This window comes from Etheostoma cragini, chromosome 19 (assembly GCF_013103735.1).
Source record: "Etheostoma cragini isolate CJK2018 chromosome 19, CSU_Ecrag_1.0, whole genome shotgun sequence".
NCBI lineage: Eukaryota > Metazoa > Chordata > Actinopteri > Perciformes > Percidae > Etheostoma > Etheostoma cragini.
In genome coordinates, this window is record NC_048425.1 from 15069591 (window position 1) to 15082255 (window position 12665).

General features: G+C 44.4%; 1 protein-coding gene and 1 long non-coding RNA gene across 2 annotated transcripts in view; one reads left to right on the top strand and one right to left on the bottom strand.

Annotated features, from left to right (window-relative positions):
- Positions 1 to 1358: 1358 nt before the first annotated feature.
- On the bottom strand, positions 1359 to 3297 carry LOC117934605. Its single transcript, XR_004654520.1, has 3 exons — positions 3263 to 3297; positions 2873 to 2917; positions 1359 to 1387 (listed from the first exon to the last, which is right to left on the bottom strand). It is a non-coding gene; the product is annotated as an uncharacterized LOC117934605 (long non-coding RNA).
- Positions 3298 to 4860: 1563 nt separating this feature from the next.
- LOC117934599 overlaps positions 4861 to 12665 on the top strand; it is a 71142-nt gene continuing 63337 nt past the window's right edge. The window contains exons 1-2 of the mRNA XM_034856377.1: positions 4861 to 5001; positions 5211 to 5275. Of these exons, the coding sequence (XP_034712268.1) occupies positions 4987 to 5001; positions 5211 to 5275 (80 nt within the window). The 5' untranslated portion in view covers positions 4861 to 4986. The remainder of the gene's footprint in view (positions 5002 to 5210; positions 5276 to 12665) is intronic.

Consider the following 12665-nt stretch of genomic DNA (forward strand, 5'->3'; position numbering starts at 1 on the left):
GCTCCTCCAACAACTGCCTCTCCTACAACTGCCGCACCTACAACAGCCGCACCTACAACGGCACCACCAACAACAGAAACACAAACAACAGCCTTACCTACAACTGCTGCACCTACAACAGCAGCACCCACGACAGCAGCCCCTACAACTGTCGCACCTACAACTGCCGCACCAACAACAGCACGACAAACGACAGCCGCCCCTACAACTGCCGCACCAACAACAGCCACACCTACAACTGAAAGCCCTACATCCGCCGCACCAACAACAGCTCCTCCAACAACAGCTGCACCAACAGCGGCAGCACCAAAAACAGCACAACCAACGACAGCAGCTCCTACAACTGCCGCACCAACAACAGCCGCACCTACAACTGTTGCACCTACAACAGCCGCAGCTACAACTGCCGCACCTACAACTGAAGCACCAACAACAGCTGCACCAACAACAGCAGGACCAATGACAGAAGCCCCTACAACTGCCACACCAACAACAGCCGCACCTACAACTGCAAACCCTACAACTTCCGCACCGACAACAGCTCCTCCAACAATGGCCGCACCTACAACTGCCGCACCTACATCAGGCGGACCTACAACTGCTGCACCTACAACAGCTGCACCCACGACAGCCGCCTCTACAACTGCCGCATCAACAACAGCTCCTCTAACAACTGCCGCACCTACAACTGCCGCACCTACAACTGCTCCCCCAACAACGGCAGCCCCAACAACAGCAAAACCAACGACACCAGCCCCTACAACTGCCACACCAACAACAGCTCCTCCAACAACTGCCTCTCCTACAACTGCCGCACCTACCACAGCCGCACCTACAACGGCACCACCAACAACAGAAGCACCAACAACAGCCTTACCTACAACTGCTGCACCTACAACAGCAGCACCCACGACAGCAGCCCCTACAACTGTCGCATCTACATCTGCCGCACCAACAACAGCACGACCAACGACAGCCGCCCCTACAACTGCGGCACCAACAACAGCCACACCTACAACTGAAAGCCCTACATCCGCCGCACCAACAACAGCTCCTCCCACAACAGCTGCACCAACAACGGCAGCACCAAAAACAGCACAACCAACGACAGCAGCTCCTACAACTGCCGCACCAACAACAGCCGCACCTACAACTGTCGCACCTACAACAGCCGCAGCTACAACTGCCGCACCTACAACTGACGCACCAACAACAGCCGCACCAATAACAGCAGGACCAATGACAGAAGCCCCTACAACTGCCACACCAACAACAGCCGCACCTACAACTGCTGCACCTACAAAAGTCGCACCTACAACTGCTGCACCAACAACGGAAGCACCAACAACAGCAGTACCTACAACTGGCGCACCAACAACTGCTGTACCTACAACAGCCGCACCTACAACTGCTGCACAAACAACAGCACGACCAACGACAGTAGCCCCTAAAACTGGCGCACCAACAACAGCCATACCTACAACTGAAAGCCCTACATCCGCCGCACCAACAACAGCTCCTCCAACAACTGCCTCACCTACAACTGCCGCACCTACAACTGCCGCACCGACAACGGCAGCGCCATCAACTGCTGCACCAACAACTGCAGCATCTACGACTGCCGCTCCAACAACAGCTCCTCCAACAACTGCCACACCTACAACTGCCGCACCTACAACTGCAGCACCTACAACTGCTGCACCTACAACAGCTGCACCCACGACAGCCGCCTCTACAACTGCCGCATCAACAATAGCTCCTCTAACAACTGCCGCACCTACAACTGCCGGACCTACAACTGCTCCCCCAACAACGGTAGCCCCAACAACAGCAAAACCAACAACACCAGCCCCTACAACTGCCACACCAACAACAGCTCCTCCAACAACTGCCTCTCCTACAACTGCCGCACCTACCACAGCCGCACCTACAACGGCACCACCAACAACAGAAGCACCAACAACAGCCTTACCTACAACTGCTGCACCTACAACAGCAGCACCCACGACAGCAGCCCCTACAACTGCCTCACCTACAACTGCCGCACCTACAACTGCCGCACCGACAACGGCAGCGCCATCAACTGCTGCACCAACAACTGCAGCATCTACGACTACCACTCCAACAACAGCTCCTCCAACAACTGCCACACCTACAACTGCCGCACCTACAACTGCTGCACCTACAACTGCCGCACCTACAACAGCAGCACCAACAACAGCATTCCCTACAACTGCAGCACCGACAAATGCCGCACCAACAACAGCAGGACAGACGACAGCAGCCCCTACAACTGCCGCACAAACAACAGCAGTGCCTTCAACTGCCGCACCAACAACGGCAGCACCAACAAAAGCGGCACCAACGACAGCAGCCCTTACAAATGCCGCAACTACAACTGCCGCACCTACAACAGCTGCACCATCAACAGCCGCACCTACAACAGCAGCCCCTACTACAGCTGCACCAACAACAGCTGCACCAACTACAGCCACACTCACAACAACCGCACCTACAACTGCCGCACCTACAACAGCTGCACCAACAACGGCAGCACCAACAACATCAGGACCAACAACAGCCGCACCTACAACTGCAAACCTTACAACTGCCGCACCAACAACAGCTCCTCCAGCAACTGCCGCACCTACAACTGCCGCACCTACAACAGCTGCACCAACAACGGCAGCACCAACAACAGCACGACCAACGACAGCAGCTCCTACAACTGCCGCACCAACAACAGCCGCACCTACAACTGTCGCACCTACAACAGCCGCACCTACAACTGCAAACCCTACAACAGCCGCACCTACAACTGCAAACCCTACAACTGCCGCACCAACAACAGCTCTTCCAACAACTGCCTCACCTACAACAGCAGCACCAACAACAGCCGCACCTACAACTGCTGCACCTACAACTTCGGTACCTACAACAGCTGCACCAACAACGGCAGCACCAACAACAGCACGACCAACGACAGCAGCCCTTACAACCGCCGCACCAACAACTGCTTCACCTACAACAGCTGCACCAACAACGGCAGCACCAACAACAGCACGACCAACGACAGCAGCCGTTACAACAGCAGCACCTACAACTGCCGCACCTACAACAGCAGCACCTACAACTGCCGCACCAACAACGGCAGCACAAACAACACTAGCACCTACGCCAGCTGAACCTACAACAGCAAAACCAACGACAACAGCCCCTACAACTTCCGCACCTACAACAGTCGCAGGTACAACTGCTGCACCTACAACTGCCGCACCAACAACTGCAACACCTACAACAGCTGCACCAACAAAAGCTCCTCCAACAACATCCTCACCTACAACTGCCGCACCTACAGCAGCCGCACCAACAACAGCAGGACCAACAACAGCAGCACCAACAACAGCAGGACCTACAACAGCAGAATCAAAGACAGAAGTCCCTTCAAGTGCCCCACTTACAACTGCTGAACCAACAACGGCATCACCTACGACAGCTGAACCTACAACAGCAGCACCAACAACACCAGCACCTATGACAGCTGCAGCTACATCACCAGCACCTACAGCTAATGCAACGACAACAGCAGCACCTACAACAACCGCACTTAAGACAGCAGCCCTTACAACTGCAGCACCAACAATGGCTGCGCCTACAACAACCAAACCAACAACTGCAACACCAACAATAGCAGCACCTACAATGGCTGCGCCTACAACAGCCAAACCAACAGCTGCTGCACCAACAGCTGCACCTACAACAGCCACACCAACAACTGCAACACCTACAATGGCTGCGCCTACAACAGCCAAACCAACAACTGCTGCACCAACAGCTGCACCTACAACTGCCACACCTACAACTGCTGCACCTACAACCGCCTTATCAACAACTGCAACAACAACAGCAGCACCTACAGCAGTAGAACCTACAACAGCAGCTTCAAGAGCTGCACCTATCACTTTAACCCCTGAGCCTGTGTATATCCTCTCAGTAGACTTGGAAAGAGAAACTTTCTCAGATGCCCTTACTGACACCAGAAGCAATGAATTCAAGACCCTTGAAGCAAGAGTCTTAAACACAGTGAGTGCACTTTTCAATTACACATTTGTCATTGAATATCAGTGTTCTACCTTTAGAGAAAGGTTTCCTAAGATGACATTTTATGTCTTTCAAACGTGCGTATCTGTATAATTAAATTCTATGAAAATTGTACTTTAAAATGAAATAAGGTCTTTAAATATTGTTTCCTTTTTTCAGTGTTCTGCGATATACAAAAAAGAATTTGGACAAAAGTTTCACCAATGCAAAGTGAAAAAGTTCAGGTAAAACATTTTTCTAACATTGTTTGCCTGTTTTTACTTAATTTGCAAGATATGGGCCTTGACACATGGCATTAAAACAGGTCATATCAATATTTAACACTTGTCTCTTTTGGTTTTATGATACAGGGCCTTACGTTCAACGCGAGCGACTGGAACTAAAGCAACTATTGAGGTTGTGTTCAATAGGAGTACTCCTATTGCAGATCTCCCACAGAATAATGTTGTTGCTGAAATCTTTAAAAAAGCTGTGCCTAATACCAAAAAGGCGATCAATGTGAGCATAAATCCGGACTCGGTTAAAGTACTAGGTAAGTAAACAAATGTTTGGCTATCATTGCGGAAACCAGTTAGATTAATCCTTTGTTTTTAAAGTCAGCAACAATATGTTTTTGCTACACTTGAAATTGAAGTATAGACAGAAAATTTTAAAGACAACTTCTTGGACAAATATACTTATTTGTATAATCTTACACTATTTGTTTTTTTAGAAGGTCCAGTTCCAGGTATAACCACCAAACCTACAAATGCGGCAGCACCTATCACTGTGGCACCTACAACTGCAGCATCTACAATAGCTAGGGTGTCTTTCAGATCTGTTTACAGCAAGTTTACAAATGAGTTGGTCAATCCATCATCTACAGCTTTTAAAAATCGTGCTGCAATGATAACGGGACAGGTAAGAACAGTCACTTGACAATATACATATAAAAAGGTCACTTATTCAAATTTACGAAAAGAATTGATGACACAGGCATCAGGGGAATATGTTGAAACAGATCAAACTGCACCTCGCTCCAGCTAATTATGCTACATATTCACACATTTCAAGGCTCCAATGGAAAAGTAAAAAAGTAATTAAATATAACTGCTCTTCTCTTTCTGCAGCTTGAACTGGTTTTCTACAGGGCATTCTCTTCCTCCTTCAAGTCCTTGGAAGTGGTGTCATTCAGGTAGTTTGTTAAGATGTATCTTGTTACAATTTAGGAATAGTGGACTTCATCTGATATTTTAAACAATTTTGTTTCTTTTTCTGCAGTGGCTCAGTCATCAACACCATGGACCTTAGCTTTGAAAGCCCATTTCCTCCAAGTAACACTCAGATTAAAAGCGCTTTGATCAACGCAGCTTCACGCGTCAGCGGCTTCGACATTGAAGGCAGCTCCATCATCGTGAATGGCATCTGTAAGCAATATTGAGTGCTACTTGTTTAAGATTAAGGTCAAAGTTGCACAACCAAAGTTAATCTAATGTTTTGTTGCCTTTTCCTTGTTTACAGCATCAAGTGGAGTAAACCAGAAGATGAGTCTCATCACCGCATCCTGCTTTGTACTGTTGTCATTGCTACTGTCCAGCCAACGATAGGATCCATGCTGATTTACAGTACAATGCAATCAAAACATGACTGCCATCACTGGCATGAGAATGGACTTTGTTGTCATTAAAAATCCAAAATTCTTGAATGTCTGAAGTTTTTTACAGCTTCGGATAAATGTGCTGTCAAACTCAACTTTTAATCACCTGGTCAACTGAACCATTACTTGAATTGCAAGCTGCATAACATGACATTAGGCTCTGGAATGTCAGGAAATAATTGCACTATTAATATACGAATACATTTTTTAGTCTTTACAGAGCACTGTCCTATAGCAATATTGGATTTGGTTTTAGTGACAGAAAGTAACACCATACATTTACTTTCTTTATTGTCTGAATGAAGTTTAATCAAAGGTCATGTTGTACATAACATGGTATACATTATTTATATAAAATATATATGTGCCATAACAATACACTGCCAATCTTCTTATTTATTCAAAGTGTATGTATGCAATTAATCAAAGCTGTATTCTGCAATATTTTCAATAGTTTTTACAGTTTCTTTGAAGACTTTACAATGATCAGAATAGAAAATCTTGTGGTAATTCAAACCATCTCTCAGGTGATGTTTTGCAATGGTGGTAATGCTTCATTTTTAATGTTTAATGTCAGGAGCTTTAAATAAAATGCACCAGTGATTTAAGTAAGTCCGGCCGGGTGATTTCTTTCAATTTCACAATAGTGTATTACGCTCAGCCAGTCTCAGCCTTTGTTGTGTCAGGGATTCGGGTTTGTTAAAAAAAGAATTATCCATTCACTGCATATTTACGTGCATTTTAAGAATTAATCACAGTAACCATCCCTAATGAACTTGTTTTTAATTGTAATAGCTATATCTATAAAACTTACCATGCATTATTACTAAAACCTTTTCAATCAGTTGATTTGGACTTCACAGAGCCATGACAATGTAAGCAACATACATTTATTATTAAATCATTTCAAATAATCTCATTTTCAATCGATTTATGAAGTTTTGGCCAATTCACAGTGGCATTAGAGCTCACCAGAGATCCTACAGCGCCACTTTTCTGTTATGGCGTCAGCTGCTGTTGACAGTAAATTTTTAATTGAACTTTGGTTCCTCTTAAAAAAATGTTTCCACTTTTTGTTGTTGTGGGAAGCATTTTAGTAACTGGGCAAGACGGATAATGTTTAAAATGTCATATTTGAGCAATGGACACACTAACATTAGGCTACACCTGAAATGTAAAATCAAAGGAGTGATGTTAGTTGTATCCAGCAAATAAAGTAGATTATTCAGTATTAAAAATGTTTGATAATGATATATTTAAGCAACTAATGGTAATTTAACATATCCTTCCATCGCATTTTGTTGCTTTATATAATTCAATTTGTTTTATCCTTTGGCAATCTTTAATATAGGCTACATATTGTTTTCTTAATGAGGAAAATTGAGTACCTATACCCATATTTATTAGGGAGGGAGCCACCACCAGATCTTGGTAGGGTCTCCCATGGCAAAGTGGTTTCAGGTGAGGGGCCAGACAAAGAATAGCTCAAAAACCCTATGAGCCAACGAGGTAGAGATGGAGGGACCCTGCCTGGAGGAAGCCCGGGGGCCCCATCTGGAGCCAGGCCCAAATGGAGGGCTCGTCAGCGAGCGCCTGGTGGTCGGGTTTGCCACAGAGACCTCATCGCTGCTTTTTGCAGATGATGTGGTCCTGATGGCATCATCGGCCTGCAACCGTCAGCACTCACTGGAGCGACTGGGATGAGGATCAGCACCTCTAAATCGGAGTCCGACTGAGCCCTGATGATATCCATCCCCCTCTGCGCTTCCACAGTCCGGTCTGAGATGTTACGAGACAATTCACTGGACTGGTCAGACCTCTGATGTAAAACCCTCATCCTCTCAATCACTCCATGTACGCACACTTTAAGTTCCCCAGACAGCTTGTGGGTAAATTTGCTGGCGGCTGTCTTACCAATTTTCCAATACGTCAGGGGGTCTCACCTCCCAACTCCGATGATCAGAAGCCCTACCAAAAGAATCAAAATTATCCATATGTCTTCAACGTCTTCAACAGTGAGAACGTTCAGACAGACCGCTTGCCAATTCTCCAGGGAATCGCGAGCGTGGCCTGCAGGGAATGTCCCACTGGGACAGATCGGCTCCCCCGGTAAAGCATGTTTGGATGAAAAAATCTTGTCAATAGCGCTGAGTGACCAGTTAATCAATTCCATTTCAAATGTTCCAGGAGAACAGCTGGTAGGGGACAAAGAGAAAAGGAGAAAAAGTCCCACAAGACAAGGTAGACAGACGGGAAAAGGAGCCAAGATAAGATAAGAGGAGAGAGGAGGAAAAACACTACTGCTCTCGCCAGAAGCAGGAAGAGAAATGGCTCAAGTTGGGAATGAGCGCTTATCCCAAGTGAAGGAGTTTAAATACCTTGGGGTCTTGTTTGCGTGTGAGTGGACAATAGAGCGGGAGATTGGTCGGAGAATCGGCGCACCGGTTGCGGTATTACATTCCGTTTATTGCAATGTTGTGACGAAATGAGAGCTGAGCCAGAAGGCAAAGCTCTGGATCTACGGGTCACTGGTCATCTGTGAGGAACTCTTAGTAGAGCCCCTGCTCCTTCACGCAAAAGAAGCCAGTTAATACCCGCCTCGGGATCCCCCAGTTGGAGCTGGTTGATGTGGCTCGGGAAAGAAAAATTTGGGGTCCCCTGCTGTAGCTGCTCCCCCCGCGACCCGATACCAGATAAGCGGTCGAAGATGGATGGCTGGATGGAGGGAGCCATCACATCAAAGGTAAATCATGACATAGAGTAAATCAGTAATTGGCTCCAGAAAGTCAAAGTTTGTGACCAATGAAATGGACCACTCCTTTTCATAGGCTATTTCAACCTTTTGTGTCCATAACTAAAATTCACCCAATAGCATGTTTGTGTAAATGTCTTTAACTCAACATTTAACAACACTGGTGAGTGAAGATGCAGATTTTCTGGAACTAAATATCATGTACATCAGAACTCACACACTTCAAAAGTATTTGTCCCTAACACTTTTGTCTAAATCAAAAGCAAAAAACAATACGCGCTTGCAGTCACTTTTATTTCCTACATACAGTAAATTTTTAATTATATATCTTAACCGTTAAGATAGATAGATAGGCTATTATTTTTAGGCCCACATTATTATTATTAATATTATTGTCATCATCAGTAGCGGTAGGTATGCCTATTATCATTACAAGGCTGTTTTTATAATTGGCAGTAGTACCAGACTTCTAATGTGAGCTTGCAGATATTATTAGTATTATTATTAGTATTATTATGAGTAGTATTAGGCCTATCATCACTAGACTATTGCTATATATTTATATGAGATTACATGCTTTATTGTTGTTATTATTATTATTATTATCATCATCATCAGTAGGCCTATTATCATTACTAGGCTATTGCTATAATTGGGAATTGGCACCAGACCTCTGATATTAATTTATGCTTTATTATTGTTATTATCACAAGGTCTAATAGTAGGTATCATCTGCATTTTTTAAAGGAGCTTGCAGGTTGGTGATATTAATGTGAGACCTGAGCCTGCTTTGCCTTGCAAAGATACTCAATTCTTGGCTCAATGTTTGATAAACATAGCCTCAAATCATCCTCGATTTGTGCACGATTACGGTATTTAGTTCTGAGTGCAGTCATTTTTGAGAATCCTGCCTCACACAAATATGACGTGAAAGGAAGGAGAATCTTCAAGGCGGCGTCAGAGAGTTCAGCAGAATCCTGCATCAATGATGCCCAGAATGACAAAGAAGGGCAGGAGCTAAAGAGTTCCTTCAGTCGACTGTCACTCTTCAGCTCAATAAGCTGTTCCTGCATATCAATTGATAGCTCGTTTGCTGTGCAGACAAACGCATCTCGAACCCACGCAAAAGATCGATAATCCTCGTTAAAGTACGTCGCAAATTGTTTCTCATTGCTGACAGGTGCTCAGACGCTGAAAATCTGGGGACATTTTCAGCTCAGAAGCGTATTAACCTCCAAAATAAGTAATGTTTTTACTTAAAACTTAAAACGGGGACACAGGACCTAGAGCTGTTTTCATTAGGGGCTGAGCCCCCCCAAGGTCTGATCCTAGATCCACCCCTGCTGCTACTTCCTACTCCACTACACTTCAGAGGGGAATGTTTCAAGATAGAAAGTCCTAATATTTCAAGAAAAAAATCCTAATACTTCAAGATAAAAAGTCCTAATATTTCAACATAGAAAGTCTTAATATTTCAAAATAAAAAGTCCTAATAGTCCTAACATTTCAAGATTGAAAGTCTTAATATTTCAAGATAGAAAGTCTCAATATTTCATATTGTTGTAATGTTTACTGAACTACTGACAGCTTTTGCTTTATTGCTCAAGGCTTGTTTCTGCAACAGCTCCTTAAGAATCAGATACAATGAAAACTATTGAGGACATATTTTCCTTTGACGTTGATCCAGTATTAAACGAGATAGCTGCAGTCGGTAGCAAAGAAACAAGCTGCAGCGTGAGTTAATAGGATAATTGTCCAGCTTGTATTTAAGTTCATAAAAGTGCTCGTTTTGCTGCTAACAGACTCAGATTAATATTCTAAGTGTCTGACAACATTATGGAAACGATTTCTAAGGACCTTTCTGTTGAAGATTAATATCCTTTTTAAAACTTAAAAAGTCCTCGAAATTGCGTTCACTACACCCACCAGACTCAATGTAAATAATCAGTGATTTTAGCATCGTAAAACACGGCTTCTAAAACATCTCTGAGCACCGCTGGCTCTGGCTGCCTTCAGCCTACGGGCGTAGGGTGCGACCCTCGGCTACGTTTTGTCAGTATTTTCTTTCATTCCAATTTCGGGTCTGTCAGTCACAGTAAAAACCGGGGACAGATCCAGCCGGGGACAGGTCGCCGAATCCGGGGACTGTCCCCGGAAACGTCTGGTCACCCTAGCCTGTACGCGGAGGGGTGTGTGTCTTCCCTCTGCTTTGACTGCAGGCTGTGCCTGCTGCGCGAGGCTACTGCTGACTGTGAGTGCTTAGCTGCGTGAAGCTGACACCCCACCCACGTCAAAAAATTCAGCAAATAGTCTGAATGGTTAGTGCTCCGTTTGTGCAGGTTTGTGCCGTTAAAATTTTCGTTTGTGCAGTTTTGGTTTCTGAGATATTGAAAATTATTTTTTAGCTTCATCTAGAGTTCACCATCCCCCCATATTGCTCCAAAACAAACCAAAGTGGGCTAGTTCGTTAGTGCTCCGTTTGTGCAGGTTTGTGCCGTTGAAATTTTCATTTGTGCAGCTTTCGTTTTCGAGATATTAAAAGTTATTATTTTGGCCGATGACGTCATCCGCCCCCATTTTGCTCCAAACAAGACATTTTTTGCTTTACCGCTATTATGTATTATTATTATGTATTATTTTGTGTATATTTTTGCTGTTCAGACCACCTCCGAAATCAAAGCACAGCACAGGTGAACAGGTTATACACATTACGTTAGGGTCAGGGCTGCATGTCCTTTATTAGCAGGATTCAATTATTGTGGAGAGAACGCTACGTTCGTGAGAAAACATTGCTATCTTGAAACATTACTTGAAATGAGACACATTTTTTCTTGTTCTAAGTCTTTATTGACGTTCAAAGCAAAAGATACACATTGTACAACAGCTGAAAATCTGAAGAATTAAAAGAACTAGCCCACTTTGGTTTGTTTTGGAACATGATAGGGTGACGGTGACGTCATCGGCCAATATTATAACTTTTAATATCTCGAAAACAAAAGCTGCACAAACGACAGGTTTAACTGCACAAACCTGCACAAACGGAGCACTAACGAACTAGCCCACTTTGGTTTGTTTTGGAGCGATATGGGGGGATGGTGACGTCATCGGCCAAAATTATAACTTTTAATATCTCAAAGACGAAAGCTGCACAAACGAAAATTTCAACGGCACAAACCTGCACAAACGGAGCACTAACGAACTAGCCCACTTTGGTTTGTTTTGGAGCAATATGGGGGGATGGTGAACTCTAGATGGAGCTAAAAAATAATTTTTAATATCTCAGAAACCAAAACTGCACAAACGAAAATTTTAACGGCACAAACCTGCACAAACGGAGCACTAACCATTCAGACTATTTGCTGAATTTTTTGACGTGGGTGGGGTGTCAGCTTCACGCAGCTTGAGTGCTTTTGGACGGGAGAGGGGCTCACGGCCATAGACATAATAAAGATTAGACGCCGCATTGGCTGCTGAGCGCGAGATTTCCAGCCGCCATCTTGGACCGGTCATACTCGTTACTTAGCAGCAGAAGATACAAGCAGCCAGAGCACTATGCAGAAGATTCCTGCTCAGATAAGCGGATTTTCTTTATCTTATCTTTTTAACTCTGGGTTCTGTATAGCATTTTGAAAATTGCTGCATAAGTTAAATTTTGCGAGTTTTAAACGGAGATTCAAACAAGTAAATGTGCAGTTTAAATAAAAACTACCATTTTCATTTCATAGGCTACTGCTACTTTGAATAAGTACTGGTACGCGTGCTTTGTTAGGGGTGAAAGATATATCAACGCAGTATCGTTACACAGCACATCGTTATATAAGTGAGTTTAACCTATACATTATTCTGGGGGTCCTAAAGCAGCAGTAATGCTTGAGTTGTTATTACACTGGGATTGGGTCTGGTTTAGTTGGGATTTGTTTAAGACTTGCACGTTACTCTTATAAGATATTATATATATAAGTTAACTTTCTTTATGCATTTTATACTGTCCGACCAGTAGAACACGTCCTGTTCTGTAGACATGGTTTAAAAACATCGGAATTCATGTCGATGTTGTAATATCACATTCTGCTAATGTCGTGCAACCCTAGTGTGTGTGTGTGTGTGTGTGTGTGTGTGTGTCTGTGTGTGTTGGGAGCGCGGCTGCTAAATGTCAAGGTCCGGGAGCCGATTGAT